Here is a 20,970-nt window from a genome sequence, read left to right as displayed (position 1 = left end):
TAGTTTTTTTATTTTTTAAAGATTTATTTTGTTTTTATTGGAAAGGCGGATATACAGAGAGGAGAGACAGAGAGGAAGATCTTCCGTCCGATGATTCACTCCCCAAGAGAGCACAACGGCCGATGCTATGCCGATCCAAAGCCAGGAGCCTCTTCCGGGTCTCCCACACGGGTGCAGGGTCCCAAAGCTTTGGGCCGTCCTCGACTGCTTTCCCAGGCCACAGGCAGGGAGCTGGAAGGGAAGTGGGGCTGCCGGGATTAGAACTGGTGCCCATATGGGATCCCAGGCGTGCAAGGCGAGGACCTTAACCACTGTGCCACCGTACCGGGCCCCACATTTAGTTTTGGATGCTGCTGTTTTAATTATGAAAATAGGATAGACAAGATGGCCAGTCCCCCTCCCTCTGTTGGGTTTTTAGTTCTACCACAGCAGGCTGTACAGGATTACAACTGAAGTCCTCTGATGGGTTTATTCCAGCCTTCTGGTTGGTTGGTTGGTAGCTGTTCTTGCATCTTTCTTGATTGGCTGAATACAGACAGCCATTTTTGTGTATACATGGTACTCCTTGCTTGGGCTCCCTCTCCTGATTGCTGTGTCCGGAGGTGAAAGATTTCTCACTTCAATAAATATTGCTTTGCTCACTGTCCCCGTCGTCATGCAAATTCTCCTTTGATGTGAGGCTGGCGCTGAGGCCACCAGCATCATCCCAGGACAGCCCCATCCTCAGGAGTCCTACAGTGGGAACAATGTGGCGTTCTCTTCTGCTGCCTGGCTCCCGGCTCTCCTCACAGCCCTTCAACGCGCACGCTCAGCTGGCTCTGGAGCCTGTGTCTGCCCCTGCATTTCAAGCATCTCTCTTCCTCTGTAGCTTCTTCCTTTGTATCTCTGCTTCTTCACACCTTCCCGCTTCTTCCATACTGTGCTTCCCACGTCTACCAGAGAGGTTCTCCACAATACGTGTAAGTCCTTTTACAAACAACTCTCCAAGCATCTCGTGGTGCCTCTGAAGACTCTGCACATACATCTCCTTGTGTGCTCACTCGCCCTCAGCTGAAGTGACTCACAGCACTCAGGGGCTGTTTGCCATCAGGGCCGCTGGGTGTTGGTTAAAGCACTATGATGGTTTGAATATGATCCACGACACCCCCCGGCCCACCCACACCCCTGAATTGAGAGTCTGGTTCCAAAACTCTTCTGTTCATGGTACCAAAAGGTGGAAACTTACTGCAATTACGATGGGTAGCAGTAGGTTCTTTGAGCAGTGATTATATTGCATTCAACTTCTAGCAGGGAATCCCCAGGACCAAATTCTGGTGGCTTTGTAAGGAATAAACACGACAGACACATGACACACTCTCTCTGCCTTGCCATGTGATGCTCTGCACTGCCTCAGAACTCCACCAGCAAAGGGGCCATGGCTGAGGAGGTCCCCAGACCTTGTAGCTTTAGAACCATGAGCCAAATAAACCTCCTTTCTTTATAGTTAGGCTGCCTTGGGTACCTTGCTATAGTTAACGACAGCCAAGTCACCAAAGCACCCTCTGGGATTTGCCTCTAACTGGAAGGCCCATACAATGGCTCCAAGTCTCATTCCCTGGATGGAGCTGGGCTTCGTGTCATCCAGGTGGATCAGGGGAAGAGCTTTCCTCCTTTCACCTTGGCTACTGTGAGTAGAAAGAGCGTGGCAGAGAAACAACTCCATGCCTCCCGTTCCTTTGTATTGTCAGCATCACCTCCACCCCAAGCCTCTCCTGCTCAACTCAGCTGAGGGTGGTGGGGAGGCACTGCAGCCAGGCTTGCCCGAATGGTGAGTTCAGGGGAGCCATGGCCATAACAAGGCCATGCCCATGCCCCACACGTGACGCTCCGTGTGGCGCACAGTTGTCTCCAGCTAACCGAAGAGCCTCCGGGGTTCAGAATTTTATTAAACAGGTAAAAAGCCAGCACAGTTACAACAAACTGTCTATTCTAAGTTCCAACAGTTTCAGGCATCTCAAAAATTATGACACACATGAATACTGGATTCACAAACCATATTTTTACAACTGTTGGATTTATCATAAAGTTAACACCCACAGGATCTTGAGTTGAAACGTCTGAGTTTACCCGTCATTCAGAATCCATGAGGAAAGTTTCAAAGTCCAGATCCAGGTCGGAGACGAGGGCGCTCACCAGGTCGTCGACGGAAGGGCGCTTCTGGAGCAGACCTGTGGGGAGGAGGGTCGGACAATGAGGCGGGGCAGGTGCGTGCTGAGAGCCAGCATGGGGAGTACGCAGGCTCTCTGGAGGCCCAGTCTGGCTCGGACACCTGCCAGGGAGCCCCTTCATCAGACCAGGGCCAGGGGGAGGCCCGAAGCTATTTATAACTTCAAGGCGCTTTTCTATCTAATCAACCTTTAGCTTAGAAATTTAGATCATATATATTTCCCAAGAGCTTTATTGTTTTATTACTGTTGCAGATAATCATTATCTGTCTACTTGGAGTGAGACTAGAAGATTGATTTTTTTTAAGTTTTTTTTTTTTTAGGATGATTTGGAGCTTAATTATCAAGTTCTACATCTTTAAAAAAATCAGTCAAGCATTATTTCTGCAGAAATCTTGTATCAGTGTGGGCAAAGCCACTGGTTCCCCCCAGATCTGCCTGGTTTAGGTAACACACAGCTTTGAAAATGTGTTAACCGGGTATGTGGAAATCACTTCTTAATAGACAGGACTATGTTAGCACGAGACAGGGGCAGAGGCCCTTTAATAGTTGACTAAGTGTTAGGCTCCTCTGTAGTCATATTTAGTTGTTGTTGTTGTTGTTGTTGTTTTTGATCTCATGTCCTAAGAGTTGGTCTCTCTGTGTAAATCTTTTGAATAAATACAATTTTTAAAAGGGGGGGGCACCTGGGATTGTGGTATAGCAAGTAAAGCTGCCATATACAACATCCATGTCCTATATGGGCACCAGTTCACGTCCCAGCTGCTCCACCTACAATCCAGCTCCCTAGTAATGGCCTAAGTAAAGCAGTGGATGATGGCCCAAAGCCTTGGGGCCCTGCCACCCATGTGGGAGACCCAGAAGGAGCTCCTGCCTCCTGGCACTGGCTTGACCCAGCCTTGGCTCTTGTGGCCACTTGGAAAGTAAACCAAATATAGATGGTAGATTTCTTTTTTATCTCTAACCTTGACTTTGGAGAAAACAAATAACTTCTTTTAAGACTGGTATTCAAATTTCCTCATCTGAACAGGAGGTGTTATGAAGACAAAATGAGAAGCAGTACAATACCAACGAGGCTTCCATGTCTAGCATATATCAAGAATTCAATTAAAAAAAAAAAACTGATTTTATGTTCACTCCAAAGAAGCCAGGGGCAAAACTTCAGGTAATTACCTTGTTGTTGCAACCTGTGTACCCAGCAGCAGATGCCAACATGCGGGGTGAACAGGTTCCCTGCCCGATGGCTGTGGAGCATGGCTGCTATCAAGCTGCACCCACCCCCAGCACATCGGGGGCTGCTCTGGATCCCGTGTGATCCTGTCATGTGCTGCGTGTGAGGGTCAGGCCAGGTCAGAGCCGACCAAGGCAGGCTGGTCGTGGAGTGCAGCAGGAGGGACGTGCTGCCGAAGGACACTGTGGGGACCTGCACACTCCTAACGGGGGAACACCACTCGCCTCGACCCCTAACCATGCGACACCTAAATTTTAACTTGAGTCTCTTACACACTTGATTATCAAAGTTATAGTTAGGATGCGTCTATAAGAAAACACCGAATAGCTTTCTAATTTTGAGGTAAGCAAAACTAACTTCCTACCTTCTTCCTGCCCTACTATTACCTCTCCCTTCCTCTTTTAAAAAAATACTTATTTATTTATTTTAGAGGCAGAATGAAAGGAAGGGGGGAAGAGACAGAGAAAGCAAGCTTCAATTCATTGGTTTATTTTTCACGTGGGTCAGGCTGAAGCCAGGAGCCCAAGCACTGGGCCATCTGCTGCTACCTTCCCAGGAGCATTAGCCAGGAGCTGGAGCAGAAGCACAGCAGCCAGGATCTGAACTGGCATCTGGATATGGAATGCCAGTACACTAGGCAGCTGCTTAATGGGCCACACCACAGTGCAGGGTCCCAAGTGTTCTTTTAAGACAACAAAAGGAATCACCATTTAAAAAAATAGTATATGAAGATTTTATTAAAATTAAAAATGTCTACCTTTCAAAAGAAACCATTAAGAAAGTCAACAGGCAAATGAGAGAGTTGGGGAAAACACTTGATTATCGTGTATCTCAAGAAGGAATTGGTATCTGGAGCATGAAAAATGCTCAACCCATCATATATATATATATATGAAATGGAGAAAATATTTGCCTTTGCACAAAGTCAGCCTTGCATAAAATGTCTCCAAAGAAGCAAATTTCAGCATGGAATCAGCAGGCCTGAACGAGAAGATGGGAGCCCAGGAGAAACTAAGGGGCTGGGATTGCGATGTCTAAGTGAGGACCCTTTAGCTGAGCGGTGCATGCTGGCCATGACGAGGCGTGGTGGGCGAGCATAACGGGTGTGTGGGGCTTTGGGAGGACAGTGGGAGAAGGCCCGTGGAGGCTCTGTGCCAGAGCAGCCAGAAAGCACAACAACAGTAGGGGGGCTGACCGCGAGCACCAGCAGTTGGCCAAGGGGATCCTCCAGGCTTCCCGAGCCTGGAGAACGGGACATTCAGTGGGCAGTCCTGGATCAGAGAGCAGGGTGGCTGTTCCAACGAAGCAGAGACAATGGTGTAGGGAACAGAGCCATGAGTTTAACGCGGATGTACACAGCTGTCCACACACATGCTGTAAGCCCCTGTTGTCCACACACATGCTGTAAGCCCCTGTCGTCCACACACACGCTGTAAGCCCCCGTCTAGACAGTGGCTGGGAGCAGGACAGTGGGGAGCACTGGGCTGTGACGCGAAGACAGCACTTGGGACACCTGAACTCCACGTCGGAGGCCCCACCCTGCTTCTGACCCGGCTTCCTGCCAAGGTGCACCCCAGCAGGCAGCAGCTGATGGCTCAAGCATTGGATCCCTGCCTCCCACACAGGGAATGGTACTGGGTTCCAGGCTCCCAGCTGCGGACTGACCCGGCCCCAGATGTTGAGGAAAATCTTTCTTAATGCTTTTCAAGTAAAGTGAAAATATATTAATTTTTTTTATTTTAAAGAAAAAAATATATATATTTACTTAATTTGAAAGACAGTTACAGGGAAAGAGTAAGGGAGATCTTCCCTTTGTTGGTTCGCTACCCAAGCCAGCAGCTTCTTTCAGGTTGCCCTGTGGGACCAGGAGCCCAAGTCTTTGGGGTTATCTCTACTGCTTTTCCAGGCACATGAGCAGGTGCAGGGATCTGGATTGGAAATGCAGCAGTGAGACTCCAAAAGTGCCTGGATGCTGCTTGCCAAGGCTGCAGGCAGAGGCTTAGGCTAGGAAGCCAAAAACATTAGCTTCAATAAATAAGACAGAAAGCAATTATTTTAAAACACTGTAATATGAAACTGCATTAGTTCCATTTTTAATTCAAATCCAAATTTTAAAAGTTCCATTTGGGGGAAATATTTGAGAGAGAAGGGGTTCACTGGAAGAGAAATTTCGATGCTTCTGCCTTCACGTGTAAAGTCCAAAATGCCTGTAACTTTCCCACCGTAAAATCTCTGTAACCCCGTGGCTGAGAGCAGACCTGCCCGCTGGTCCAGCTCCTGGCTCACTGCAGGACACGCCGGGCCTCCGAGCATCACAGACGCGGCCCATTTTCACAGTCCTTTCTTCATGCAGGCTGTTCCTGGACTCGCTCAGCCCTCAAATCGCCTTTCAGGCATTTCCTATGTGTCATATTTCAACAGGACTTTGAGTCAAACCTGCTAACCTATTATACCACTTGCTTCCTTTTAATATTTTGAAACATTTCTATAATTACATGACTGGCAGTTTTTAATTACACGGCTAGAAATGTGAGAAGGTAAAACTACCGATTCAGACCCAACCTACCCCCGCAGGGGCTGGCCACCCTGCTCCTTTGAAGTGGTTCAGTTCAACTCTACCGACTGCCCAAATACGTCCCAAGTCTTTCTTCAGTGGTCGGAGTTAACCAGCAAGCACCTGGCTCCAATTTTCCTCCATCTCAGAGAAAAGAGATGGTGCGAAGTAAAGAAAAAGATACTCATGTCTGTTTCCAGTAAGATACGTCAGAGCTGAAGGGTTTGATAACTTCGCAATGTGACTGCTAAAGATTGAGGTGCAAAAGGAATCATATCTGGCCCTTGCAAAGGCACAGGCACAGCCAGTGGGCCGTGGCTTCTCTGTGCACACTGTTAGGGCCGCCTCGCTCTACAGTCAAGTGTTAAACGGATGCCAGCATGAACTAACCACCGCATGGGGAAAGACAAGAAAGATCCAACGTTCCACGTAGCTTCACAAACAAGAAAAACTGAACTTGGCTTTCCGAAGGTGTACAGCCAAAAAAAAAAAAAAATCCCCAAGAATATTTTGATTTCTTTGTGTTAAAGCTTAGGAAGATGTCCCTTCTGTGTTCGGGTGTGAATTTTCAAATGTGACAGTTAAGACCCGCACTTTCTGCGGAGGCCGCAGAAATGTGGCTGCAGCTGCTGAGATGTGCAAGTGGGGGCAGGAGGTGGGATTCACTGAAACTAGGAGGGAAAATGGATGGATTTTTGCCCAAGGAACACAAGCAATAACGATTAAAGAGAAATAAGAATACAGAAGAAAGTATGTGGTAAGTTAACACAGGAATAAGAAGAAACACAAAATTGCATTAGGACACACCACCCCAAGCGCCCTGTGCAAAGCAAAACGAGCAGCTGTGTTTCTTCTATTTGTCCTAACTATAATGAGCAGCTAGACAATAATGATTTAATTTCTTTTTCTCCTTATTTTCCCTGAGAGGCAAATGGGCTAATAAAAGATGGAACAAGCCAGAACATTCTTCATTCTGCTTTGCTCAAACTAGCATGTTTCATAACCTTGAGGTATAAGGGCAATTATTCTGGGTCTGACAGAAATAAATTATGATATCAAAAGAATTCCAAGGCTGACTCTGGAGGCAGGCAAGGTTTCCAAACTGCACTGTAAGCCGTGCTCTGACGTGACGAGGAGCTGGGGATGTGGGAGGGTCTGAGCCTGCCAGCCAGGCTACCATGGGCTCAAGGTGAGGGTGCTCGGAACTGAAGTGGCATGGACGCCGGGGCCCTGGGTCTGGCTCTGCCTTGGATCCCGGCCTCTAACTAAGGCACACCCAGGAGGCACATCCGTGGTGATGGCTCAAGCGGCTGGGTCCCTCCAAACCACCCACCTAGGGGACCTGGATGTAGTTCCCAGCTCCCAGCTTCAGCTGGCCTATTCCTGGCTCTGCTATAGCCATTTGGGGAGTGAATCGGCACATGTAAGACTTCTATCCCAGCGTCCCTACACTCCAAACGAAAGGATCTGTGGGTAGGGATGCCTTCAGACCACTAACAAAGGCAGACGACCCTCTGGGTGCTAGGCACTGTGCTCAGAGTATCAGCCCACGGGCTTCTCAAAGCACGCTTGGGAGGGACCACTCTTCAGACAGGTCCCACGACTCCCGCGTTTGGGTCTTTGCAGTCCCCTAGTCTGCTTCCAGAGTCCAGGCTCTCACAGCGCTAAGACACATCTGTTCAAGCCCTGACATTCTGACAGCACACATCCCATGGAGGTCCACACTGAGCACTCACAGTGCGGCAGACCTCAACCCAGGCAGAGAACTTCAGTGTCTCACTGTCTCCTGACACCCGCCATGTGCGTCCAACTTCTTCAGTGTCCCCTTGCTGACTCCAAGGCCGAGTCAAAACCCTGGCCAACTGGAGGCCAATTCCATGTCCATCCACGCAGCAGCCTTCACAGGCAGGCACACGTGGTGGTACAGGACATGGCACGCTGGCCTCTGCCCCGCTGTGGAAGTGGGACATTCGGGACTGGACAGACACCCAGTCACGACCACCAGGGTGGCGTGCTCGCAGTACTCCGTGGCCGGCATTCTGACCTTGGCCTATGGCTCTCAGATGTTTCCTCGGTGGCCTCCAGGGATCTGTGGTAACCCCTTGGCACGCAGAAACCCCGACATGTTTAAGGGGATGCTAAGTGTGCAACCCTACACAGATGTCAGTTCTAGGATGCATTCAAGATGTGCATCAGAGCTGAGAGGCTGCCCCTCTCGGAATGCCCAGCAAATGTAGCATCAGATCAAACCTTCACTTAAAAGCCTGAACTTTCACTCACTGAATGGCCTCCTGGAGGCAGAACTGGTGATATGAAAGCGTAAAGCAGGGCTGGCAAGTCCACCGCAGAGCTGACTGTGCGAGGCACGGTCCTGTTCTGGCTCTCTTTAATTAGTGCCTGGTAATGAGATGGTTCGTGTATCTTAAGAGCACAAGGCATTACCGGGGAATTAAAAAAAAATTAGAATTACTTCAAGTTCAGAATGAGAAGTAAAAACAGTTTGAATAAATGCGCATCACTGTTAAACAATATATGAAAATTCATAGACTGCCAAGACCAACCATGGGTGCCTAATGATACACTAGTTGAGTTTGATCCAAGTTCAGTGGAGGACATGGGAAAAACAAATGAAGGAACAGCAAACAGAATCTTCGTCTGGGTTGTCCCATTCACTGACTCATTCATTCACTCACTCAAGCTGTATTTCAAGAGTCTAATATAAATTTAGGGCTGGTAGAGAAAAACGACAATTATTAGGAAGCTGTAACATAGAAAAATTGCTGACAGTATTATGATCTAGATCAGAACAGCATCATGGACGTCACTTGGGGACCTGTGAGAAACGTAAATGATTCATCTCCATCCCAGATCTGCTCACAGGAACTGGCTGCCCCGGGGATGTTCCTGGGGCTTCGGCCCCACACCTGAGCAGGAGACCATTGCTCCACAGGAGCTGAGGAAACTTCTGAAACCTGCAATAACTGCAGAATCACTGTGTTGGATGCATATGATTTTCTCCTTAACCAAAGGAAAGATATATATGTATGTAAAAAAGAGAGAAACAGAAAACTTAATTATAGAATTTGTTTGGGACACTGTCCAAGGCTGTGTTTGCCAAACTTCAAGAGTAAGCGCAGCTAGCCAAAACCACCCAAAATGCTCAGGTCAATTTGGCACAGAAATAATCTAAAAAAATCTGAGGAGATGGAGGAGGCTCAAAAGGCCCTGGGGTGGTGTGCCCATGGTGTTGCGTGGGCACTGACAGTTGCCTCCAGGCTTGGGGATCTGACTAATGTTAAGGTACTCAGGTGCCAGCCTGCGGTGCCGGGATTCAGTACCCAGCTCTGGCTCCTAACTCCAGCCTCCTGCTAATGCGCCTCCTGGGAGTCAGCAGTGATGGCTCAGAGCAGTTAGGTCCCCACCAGCCACAGGGGAGACCTCAACTGCATTCCACGTCTGGTTTTGGCCTGGCCCAGTTCTGGATGCTGTTGGCAACTGGGGAATCAATCCAGTGGGTTGGAGTTTTCTGTTTCTTAAGTTTAAAAAAAGCATCCAGTTGGGAGCACCACTTATGGAAATGATTTTTATTACAGAGCAGAATTTTCATTCATTCATTTTTTTAAAAAAGATCTGTTTAGGGCCCGGCACGGTGGCGCAAGTGGTTAAAGGTCCTCGCCTTGCACGCCCGGGATCCCATATGGGCGCCAGTTCTAATCCCGGCAGCCCCGCTTCCCTTCCAGCTCCCTGCCTGTGGCCTGGGAAAGCAGTTGAGGACGGCCCAAAGCTTTGGGAACCTGCACCCACGTGGGAGACCCGGAAGAGGCTCCTGGCTTCGGATCGGCATAGCATCAGCCGTTGTACTCACTTGGGGAGTGAATCATCGGACAGAAGATCTTCCTCTCTGTCTCTCCTCTCTGTATATCCGCATTTCCAATAAAAAAATAATAAAAATAAATCTTAAAAAAAAAAAGATTTATTTATCTGCTGGTTAATTGCAACAACGAGCTCTGGCCAGGCTGAAGCAAGGAGGTAGGAACTTCACTGCGGTTTCCAAGTGTGTGCAGGGGCCCAAACACTTGGAACGCTTCTACTGCTTTCCCAGGTGCATTCGTAGGGAGCTTTATGGGAAGCAGGGCAGCCAGGACATGAACCAGGAGACCCTAGCATTTTTACTTCATTTTAAAGAAGTTGCAAACAGAGTGTGTTTGGCTTGTTAGCAACGCGCTGGAGAAGGCTGCTTTGTGATGATCCATGATTGACTCCGGTGAGGAGAGGTCAGGACACGGGGGAGAAGGCCTCGCCTGTGTGGCAGTTTCGATTGTCCTAGGTTTGAGAACTCAGGCAGAGCGGTCAGGCAGCAGCTGCGAGCCAGTGCGTGGACGATCCCGAGGAGAGGGGCCACCAGGAGTGGCTTCAGCATGGACGCCCTGCCTCCTGCCCAAGACTTAGGGCTCTTCCCCTGGGAGGGGCCTGAATGCGCACCAGGTTGGCACATGAAGCTCCATGCAACAGCGCGGCGGGCAGGAACATGACCCACCTCGGTCCACTTATTCCAGGGGCTGGCAGCGCGGCATTGTGTGAAAAGCTGCTACTGGAGATCCCAGCAATTCCATGTGGGCACTGGTTTGTGTCCTGGCTACTCCACTTTCCATTCAGCTCCCTGCTAATGGCCTGGGGGAGCAGTGGAAGATGGCCCGAGTGTTCGGGCGCTTGCACTGCTACTTGAGACCTGGAAGAAGCTCCTGCTCCTCGCTTCAGCTAGGCCCGGCGCTGGCTGTTGCAGCCATCTGGGAAGTGAACCAGCAGATGGAAGGTCACTCCCTCTCTGCCTCTCTCACTTTCAAATAACTAACTAGATAAATCTTTAAAATAAGACAATAGAACTGAAATGAACTAGCTGAGTGCTCTGCACTGTGCGTGGGGACAGCAGGCACATGGAGCGAGAAAAAACTTCATCTCTCATCTCAGCAGGTTTGCTGGCTGGGGAGAAAGCCATGGAAAATGCCATGTGGCTCATGTAGAAACAGTGACACAGAAGGCAGGCTGGGCATCAACGGGCAGCTGGGAGGGCTGCTCAGAGGCAGTGTGTCCCTGAGCAACTGCAGCTGTTGATCCTGCAGCCTAGGGGCTGGCTCACTACGGGAGAGGAACACACAGCCAGAGCAACAGAGGGCAGAGCTTGCCAAGCGCCCCCGCAGTCCCTTTGCCCTGCTGAGAGTGACGATTCTTGTTTTGGAGCAGTGGCCCTCAACAGGAGGGGGCGTCTGGCCCTCAGGGACATGTGACAATGTCTGAGACCTTCTTGGTGGCTCCATTAGGCAGCTCTACTGGTGGCGTCCATCTTACCACATGCGGGACAGGTCAAACAACAAAAACATGCCCTGTGCTGCAGGTCAGTCCCTGCTGTGGATCAATGAGTACAGCCTGGCGGGAGCCTCTGTCCTGCACCCCCTGCCCTCTCCTGGCAGCGGGAGCTGTCCACGTGTGCTCCTCCAGAAATAGGAGCATGCAGAAATGCAGAGAGGTGTGTGTGTGTTTTAAAGATTTATCTATTTGAAAGGAGACAGAGAGATGTTCCATTTGCTGATTCATTTCCCAGAAGGCTGCAATGACCAGGGCTGAACCAGGCAAGAGCTGGGAGCATTTTCCAGGTCTCTGCAGCAGCCCAAGCACTTGGGTCATCTTCTGCCGCTTTTCCAGGTCATTAGCTGAGAGCTGGATTGGAAGTGGAGTGGCTGGGTCAACGAACTGTTGCCTGTATGGGACGCCAGCCAAGATGCTGGCCCTGGCAGGGCGCTTTCAATGTAAATTTTTACTAGTTGATTTGAAAGGCAGAGACAGACAGAGGTAGAGATTTCCCACCCAATCATTCACTCCCCAAATGTCCTCAGCAGCCAACGATGGGCCTGGCTGCAGCCAGATGTGTCAGGTGGCTGGCAAGGTCCCAACCATCTCACCTGTCACCTGCAAGAGTGTGCCTTAGCAGGAAGCTGGGACTGGGAGCAGGGCTGGGACTCAGAGCCAGCTGTTCTCATGTTGGATGCAGGTGTCCCAAGCAACTGTGCCGAACACTCACCCCAGAACTAGAGTCTGGAACAGAACGAGGAAGGCTCTGCAGGTGATGGGTCCTGCACTGCACCCTCACAAACAAGTCCTCCTGCCCAGCCCTGCTCCCCCTTGGGCCCTGTTCTGATGGTTGTCATCATCCTGTAGCCTCCTCTGCATCATTCCAAATATGTCAGCCAGATTCTTTTTTCTTCCAGAAACATTCCCAGTTCACAAGTTTATCAGGAGGCATTTCATGATGTCTGGGCCACTGTTCAGATAACTGGCTGTACCTGGGGCTCTGGGGGAGAGAGGGTGGAGGTTCCTGGCTCCTGAGATCTGGATATGTTTAAGGACCAGATTTATAGAGCCAGGATTCTCCCTGCCCCATGTAAATGACCTCATGTCTCCTCTGACTTGCAAGGTCTGGGTGTGAAAAGCTTGAGGGTCCCAGGTCCTTCCTCCCCAAGTTCCCGGGGATTTGGTGGGGGACACAAGGACACAGTGGATAGTGCTGGTCACAAAGAGGGGAGGGCAGGGATGCCTCACCACAGCAGAGCCCATCATGGGAGGTGGGGAAGTTAGGGTATGAGAGAGGCTGCTGGTGATCCTAAAGCTGATGCAGTTGAGCAAGGAAGGACCCTTGCCTGTGAGCTTGAGTACAGGGAATTTCACTAGTGGGATGTGTGCCCAAGGCTGCTCAGCAGAGGAGGCCTAGGTACTTCTCAATGACACAGACCTGACACCCACCAGGAGGGACCTATGTTGGGAAGTTAGAGTGGCTGGACCATGCAGCACGGCTGGCTCTTAAAGCCAATCATATTCTTGCATTCCAGCCTCAGCTCTGTACTTGTACTAAATTAAGTTCCCATGGCCGGGTATGTAGTTAAGGTCCACAGGCATCACTTACTGAGGGGACAGTCTGGTGACCTGGGAAACTGACTAGAGCTTCAGGTTCTAAAAGGACAGTCTATGAAAACTAGAAAACATCCCCTGCTCTTCCCATCATCTCAGAGACCAGGGCAGGTTTACATCAAGGGCTGAATGGAATGTCTTCTGGCTCTGAAATGGTTTTTGTTTTGTTTTGCTCTTTTGAGAGGCAGAAAAAGTACTCTCATTCCACTGGTTCATTCCCCAGATGGCCACCAGGGCTAAGGCAGAGTCCAGGACTCCTTTGGGGGTGCCAGGGATGAGGCTGGGCCCAGGACTCCTCTTGGGCTGTCAGGGCTAAGACTGGCCCAGGGTTCCTCTGGGGAAGGCAGAGCTGTAGCTGGGCCCTGGGCTCCCCTGGGGGTGCCAGGGCTAAGGCAGGGTCCAGGGTTCCTCTGGGGGTGCCAGGGCTAAGGCAGAGTCCAGGGCTCCCTTAAGGATGGCAGGAACCCAATCACTTGAGCCATCACTGGTGCCTCTGAGTACGCATTAGCAGGAAGCCGGAGGCAGGAGCCAGGGTCTAAGGATCAAACCTGGGAACCCCAACATGGGATACTGGGCATTTGTCAGTAAGTATACTTATTTCCTTACATTTATTTGAAAGGTGGAATGCCATCTGAGTCTCCTGCATGGGTGCCAAGGACTCCAGACCTTGAGCCACCACCTGCTGCCTCCCAAAATGGGCATTAGCAGGGAGCTGGCCAGGAAGAGCAGGCAGAACTGGATCCCAGGCTTTCCGATGGGGGGCGCATCTGAACCCCCAAGCTAACGCCCGCTCTCTTCATAGCTTTTCATAACTTAAAATTTGAGTCTGATTCTCTTCTTTGGACGATGCAGATGTTCTCCTTTGAAAGAGTAACAAGGGGAAATAGAGAAGAAAAATACTTGCTCCCTTTCTAAGTCACACATTTGAGGTCCTCTAAAGCCTGCAGGTTGGTGCCGGCCTCTGGGGGGCAGGCACCTGTAGACGGGCCCTTCACCAGACCTTGTTTCTACTAGAAGAAAGCTGAGAATAAGTGTCAGGGATGACGTGTGAAGTCTGCTAGACTGTCACACTGAGACAGAGGTGCTTGATCACTGGCAAAGATAACCCCAGTTCAAGAGCTGAAGCATGAAGATGCTCGTCTTGGGTTTTTTTTTTTTTTTTTTTTTTGTACAAGCTGAATTCCAAAACCATGGTCTACGATTATGTTATTTAGAATACTGCATACAGCTCATGACCACAAGTCAAATATCCAGGCTGTGAATCACTGCTTGCATTACTTTTTCTTTTTGTCACCTGTGTAATATCAGATAACTGTGTCTCTGTGAAGGGAAACAAACAAAAGGCATGGCGAGAATCAGTGCCTTCTCTCCCCGTCAGCAGCGGTGACAGAAGCTTTATCACGAACAGGGCAGTGCGATGGGATGAGAGAGTCCTGCCAAGCGGAGAGCAGCGTCGGCTGCCTGTGTGTGAATGCCGTCCAACTGCAGCCCAGAAGGCGGCTACAGGGATAAACTCTATTTCATGATTACGGGAAGACTCCAAAAGTTTGTGGGAAATGGAACTAAGAGACAGGTCTGCTCTGGTGCAAAAAATGTGATCCATGCAGATATGGGATTTTCTTAAGTTTGAGAAAATGCATATTCTGAAAAAAGGATGCATATATTCTGAATTATTTTTGTGACAAACTAAACTTATCTTGTAGTTCCATTTTCTTTCTGAACTATCTTTGTAATTTGCCACAATAATTACAAAAAATTTAAATATGACCCAACCAGCACTGTGGGTAAAGCTACCCTCCACCATCCTGAGTGTCTCATATGGCGTCACGTGTGGGCGCCAGCTGGAGCCAAAGCAGCTTCTGGTTAATGTGCCTGGGAGAGTGTCGGAGGCGGGCCCAAGTGCTTGGGTCTCTGCCCTCCATGTTGGAGACTTGGATGAAGCTCCTGGCCTGTAGCTTTGGCTTGGTCAACTGGGGAGTGAACCAGTGGATGGAATCTCTCTCTTTTCTGTGTGCCTCTTTCAAAAATCAATAAATAAACTTAAAAAAAAAAAAGAACATTGCTGGAACCTTTGGCTTGCTCACATGTGCTGCTGCCCTCTGCAGCAGTACCACCACACATGGGCTATTTTGCAAGGCAGACTGCCCACTGACACGGCCCTAGAAGGAGGCGACGTCTGAACATTCCCCACCACTCCAATCCTGAGAACCCATCAGAACAGCTATGGCTCTTTTCATTGTGTGCTGAATAATTATATGTGCCAAAGTCAGCTCAGACTAAGAATTACAGCTACACAGGCTGCTGTGGCAGTTTGGAAGTAAGTGAGTTTTATGAGATCAGAATTGTCACTCCAGGTAGGTCTCGCCCAGGCCTGGGGCAGCTGTCTGGCTCACCTTGTGGACCCTGAAGTGTTCCCTGCTCCACCGCCGTGCCGGACCCACGCCTTCCTCCAAAGGGAAACCCCCACGATCTACCCATCGGTTCCTGGGAAAGTCAGAAACACAGCTAGAAAGTGAAATTCCTCTCTTCCTTTGAAGTGAAGAGCTCTCCAGCTGCCAGGGAGGGCTGGGATGGCAAGGGCCCCTGTTCCGATAAGCAGCTGTCCCTGCGGGCTAAGAGGTGGGGTGAGGGGCGGAGGCTCCTGGCTCCTGCAAACCCCGGCCCCAGCCAGCAAGCAAGGCCCCTACTGTTTACTCTCTAGTTGATTGTCATCGGCGGGAGTGAATCATTCCATTCACATTTCTGGGTTACTCGGCACTCTGCCTTTTGAAGCTCAGTGTCTTCCTCAGACACACCCACACATTAAACACTCATGCGCCCTCCGGAAAGATCAGTGCGTTTCCCACAGGGAGGTGCGCACCCTGCGAATGCAGGCATGCTCTTCCTCGTCTTCTTCAGAGCCCTCAGCTATTTCAGAGGCCCCACAGGCTGGATGTCCACGCAAACCAAAGATCAGGGACTCCAGTACTTAGCTACTACTCCAGGTCTTCATTTTCCTCTGTTACTGAAATTACGCCGTAATCCTCAAGCTACTCACGAAAGTCCTTCTCTGATCCTGGGGCATGTCTGCCCATTTATTTCTGGTATGCTAGGGAAAAAACAACAGAGATGCTTGCCAGTGGGGGGGGGGTATGCAAAGCTCCAGCGTGCTCTGCGTGGACACAGCTGCACACTGGCACTGCCCGCTGTGTTCCTGGGCTGGAAACCCGTTCTACCGAGTGCACAACAAGGCAGACTGGCTCAGTTCTGGCCAGTGTCTGTGTGCTGCAAGCCCATCTACACTGCCCCACAACGCCTTACTCCTCTGAGGGCTCAACAGCCTCATCTTTGAGCACCAGTGTATTCCTGACTCAGCGACCCAGCTCCCAAAAAACTGTAAAAGAGGGTTGTCCTTGGCCTCAGTGTGGTCACTACGGAGCATCTCTGGAGGCACGGGGGTAACAAGCCAATGTCCAGTACAGAGGGCTGCTTATTTTTGGAAGGATCATTTTACAAGGTTACTGAAGCACTTGAATAAAAAATCCTCATGCTAATGTGAAACGCAGGTGTGTGAAAATGAAAACAAAACACAAACCCGGTGTTGAAATGCCTATTATTTGGGGTATGCCACTGAACAGTTTAAGAACTTTTAAAAGCATGGTTGTGTTTAAACTGCCTGAAGGGAAAATGTTAAGTGGCAGCTGGCCTTCCTCCTGACCCTACAGTTTAAACAAACCACACATACATTTAGTCTTGAAATGAAAGAGTGAGAAATTAAACTTGAGTTACTTGACATACTTTAGCTCAAATGATGGTTTAGAAAAAGTTGATAATGCTATTCAAATATTTGAGATGTGTGAACCCTGAGATTAAGAGGAGATCACTCTATAGAAAAAACTTTAATGTAAGGATGGACTACTAAATACAAAAGAAAATCAGATTTAGGCATACTAATTCCTTAATCTGATTTCATTACTAACAAGGTCATGCAACAGACAAAAGGGGACAGTTTCTTTTAGAGACAGTTGAAAAGATGCAAATAAACACCAGAAGATATCGTGTAAGTGATCTTCCAGGAAACGATCCAGTTTAACCAAAACACAATTTCCTGTCTCTATTCTCTGTGGCAACATTTCAAACAAGAGCCGGTTTGCAGATGTCAGTGTCAATTCTTCAACTGAAATCTGCTCCTAATTCCCACTTACCCGTCTGCTGGGGAACCTTCTAAATGGGAATCTGAAGTTCCTTCAAAAACACGCTTGGAAAATGGAGTTTAAGACTAACTTAATTTTGATGTAAAAGCTTTTGAAGTTTATGAATATGAGGGGGAGGGTTCTCAAACAATTATGAAAAAATTATGAAAAAAAAAACCCATATGGATTTCAAAAAAGTTTGCACCAAGGTAAGCTTCTCTTAATTCCATCTTCATCAGCTGTCAGAAGTCTCCATGAACCTCCAGCGCCTGTCTCGGGCCCTCAAGGCTGCCCATTTTCTGTGCCTTCAAGCTCAGGGCCTCAGGGTGTCAAAGAGGGGCACGGATGAAGGAACTGGGGCAATGGGTTGATGGGCTTTTCTAGCTTGTCTGCAGCCCGGTGTCAGGGCACGTATTAGAACCATTTTCAAGACACACTAGATGATGCTGCCACGAGGCAATCAAAGCCTTGGAAGAACATCATCTCCATGCCTTTTAGGAGGCAGCATGGGAACGGAGTGAGTGGTACATTTCCTGGAGTAAGTGCAATTTCAGAGAGTTACTTGGAAAGAAAGGCGCTTGGTCCTCAAAGTGAAACTCCACACACATCTTAAAGGGCCACACAAATGGAAGAGGGCCCAATCAAATGTTACACAGAATAGAAAACAACAGCTTCCTGCCACTCCACTGAAGCAAGTCCCACCAGCAGAAGGCAACAGGGATGTACACGGGATAACGAAGCAGAGTCCAGCTCCCCCGGGAGCCAGCAGAGCAGGGCTCCGGCAAGTGGGCATTGGGTAACTTGCACGCTGCAACACCAAGGGTGTTTCTCAATGCTTCTAGAACCTACCAAAATAGTATTAGCCAGACTAAAAATGCCGCCCACGTCTGTAGCCTCGCACACCTTCATTTTGTCAGTGACCTTTGCTGCATGGGTTTCCTGCATGTCACTCAGAGCAGAGCCCTGACGAGCTGATGCGACTTGGGCAGAAATCTCCAATTCCTCAGGTCTGGGGTGCAGCACTGGACTGTGAGCAGTGAGAATTCAAACAGGTGCTTACCATAACCCATATGTTATCTGATGCGGTTACCTGCCCTCTCTCTAGCTGACTGTTAATCAACTTGCTTGTTCATCTTATGGCCAGAAACAAGACATTGTGCTAAAGCAAAAGGCACAAATAGTTATAATGTGGTATACAGTAGGCAGAGGAGTAAGAGATGAGAAGTTACATTTCTGCCTGTTTAAAAGTTACGCTTCCAGAAGCTTTTCTTTCTTTCTTTTTTTTTTTTTCTGGCAAAAAATTACATTGGTTAAATGTAGTCTCTGGGACATCCAGGATAAAATGCAAGAGCTGAAAAAGAAATACTCAGGGACAGTAGAGGCCTCCAGGGTAAGCTGGGCAGAAGGAAAGAGTGACTTCCTTTTATAGATTGAAAGGTACCGATAAGCCACGTGACTCTAGCACCCTGCTCTGTCAAGGTTGCACACAGCGTTCAGTATTTGTTGGTGAAGGATGATGCAGTCACAGACTGCTGGGCCCAAACACCGGCGACCCAAAGGAGTGCCTGATTCCTGTCATCCCAAAGTCAATCTAGTTAGGAAACTGAAAAAAGCTGATACTCTTTTCATGTGAACATTCACTTATAATATCCACACATCTTCTCTTTCGTGTCTCTGTGTCTGAAATACTGGTATTTTAAGAGTTAGCTTCTTGCTTCTTGAACCCTGTGAGTTTACAGGCTTAGTTCAGAGTCTGATCTCCTTTCCACTTATTGGCAAAGCACATGCGAGGAGCCATTCAGAAATTGGGGGTGGAGGGGTGGTGGTGCCTGATCTTTGTGGCATGCCACCTGCCAAAGGAACAGACTGGATGCATATGAGGAATGGCTACTGCTGAAAGCAGGCAAGAGGCTCTGAGAACTTTCCCTCTTCCCATGGTGGGTAACTGGGATGGATAGAGCTACCTTCTTATGCTTGCAACACCCCACACAGAAACCCCTCCTGTCTTATTTGGGCCTCTAGTAGCACAGGGTACAAAAGCCAGAGTGGGCCTGGTGGCATGGCCTCGCGGCTAAACGCCCCGGGGATCCTTGCCTTGAATGCGCAGGGATCCCATATGGGTGTCAGTTCTTATCCCGGCAGCTCCACTTCCCATCCAGCTCCCTGCTTGTGGCCTGGGAAAGCAGTCGAGGACGGCCCAGAGCTTTGGGACCCTGCACCCATGTGGGATACCAGAAGAAGTTCCTGGATCCTGGCTTCGGATCAGCATAGCAATCAGCCATTGCGCTCACTTGGGGAGTGAATCATCGGACGGAAGATCTTCCTCTCTGTCTCTCCTCCTCTTTGTCTCTCTGACTTTCCAATAAATAAATAAATCTTAAAAAAAAAAAAGCCAGAGTGTCAGCAGAACATGACATCCAGTGCCCAGGCTCTGCATCCCGATACACTGCAACTGGCTCAGAGCAGGCCCCTTTGGGTGCCTCTCATGGATCCTATGTCCCTCTCACACAAACACTCTGACCCACCTACGTGTGAGATCATTTTTTTTGTAGTCCCCTCAAGGTTCAGGTTAGTATGCACTTTATTAATGTAAACTGACCTTGAATGAATTAACATGATCAACAGTTAACTAAGACTTTTGCCATTCTATCAGATTCTTACCAGTCATTAACCGAAGGGCAAGAAAGCAGTACAACTCAATGAAAAACAGCATATGGGCATCTCTTTTAAACTTTAGACCTTGATGGTGGTGGGGCTACAAGCAAGTGCTCCTGGGAGCCCACCTCAGGGTACCCAGGAGACATTGGCCTGAACGATAACTTGGCCCAAGTCAGGGTTTGGTCTGGGGTGGGCTCTAGTTGACCTAGTTTATATAACAAAACACATGATTATTACTGGTAAGTTGAAAAATTTATCCCTTGACCTCTGCGGTAGTGTCTTCCACTTCAATGTCGGTTTCTTAAACAGCTCTTTCAATTTACCAGAGTGCCTTGGTGCTCCAAAAATGTAAGAATTACAGCTGGAAAGGAATCACCGGCTTCACCACACCTTGCAGCACGCTGGGCATGCAGTGACTTGGTGCTTGTGATATTTAGGAGGAAACTTGCTACAAGGAAAACACAAACCACAGACAACACTCACTGAAAAGTTGTGGCTTCCTCACACTTGTTAATAGACAGTCTTTAATCAAAAAAAGACAGACACCAATGAGATAGGCAGCAGTGATGCTGATATGGGTGTTTTGGGGAGAAGGGGACTGAGCAGGTGGCGGAAGGGCAAAAGTCACACAGATGTCCAAACACCGAGGGTACTAAAGGGAGACAGAGGTCTGACTAATGACTGAACACACACGCACAGAACTCCTGTGTGTGTTCACATATCAAAGAACTTCAAAACACGGAAACCCAGGAAATACTTGAAACTTCTTACGTGATATAAAACACTTTACGTGATCTACAGATTTCCAGAATCAGACACAGGAAAAGCAGTTCCAGACACAAAGGGACACTTGATCTGTTGAGCCTACTTTGGTGTTCACGTGATCATGAATACAACTGTATGGAAGGCCTACGTGCTGCGTCCTGTCATGCAGACTGCACACACAGCCATGAACATGACCTGCGTCCCTCCCCTCAAGAGCTCACACTGTACTGGGGGCAGAGAGTACTGGCCAATGAATGAAATAAGGCAAGTCAGCAGGAAGGCAGGAGAACATAACACGGAGGACGAGGGTGGAGGGGGGACAGAGGAGGCCTCTCTGACCGCAAGAAAACGAAGGCAATGGACACTGCTCAGGTTTGGGGCAGCCCATCAACATTCAGGGGAAACAGCTGTTCCCAACAGCACTGT

The 20,970-nt window shown here is 49.0% G+C and overlaps 1 protein-coding gene across 1 annotated transcript in view; it reads right to left on the bottom strand.

The window, feature by feature from the left end:
- Nucleotides 1–1,909: 1,909 nt before the first annotated feature.
- The window catches only part of LOC121156264 (mitochondrial intermediate peptidase), a 130,261-nt gene continuing 111,200 nt past the window's right edge, over nucleotides 1,910–20,970 (bottom strand). The window contains exon 19 of the mRNA XM_040979879.1: nucleotides 1,910–2,207. Within this exon, the coding sequence (XP_040835813.1) occupies nucleotides 2,110–2,207 (98 nt within the window). The 3' untranslated portion in view covers nucleotides 1,910–2,109. The remainder of the gene's footprint in view (nucleotides 2,208–20,970) is intronic.

This window comes from Ochotona curzoniae, unplaced genomic scaffold, assembly GCF_017591425.1.
Source record: "Ochotona curzoniae isolate NIBS_2020 unplaced genomic scaffold, NIBS_Ocur_1.0 contig_3332, whole genome shotgun sequence".
Lineage (NCBI taxonomy): Eukaryota > Metazoa > Chordata > Mammalia > Lagomorpha > Ochotonidae > Ochotona > Ochotona curzoniae.
Note: the sequence above shows the minus strand (reverse complement) of the source record. Positions and strands in the feature narration are given on the sequence as shown.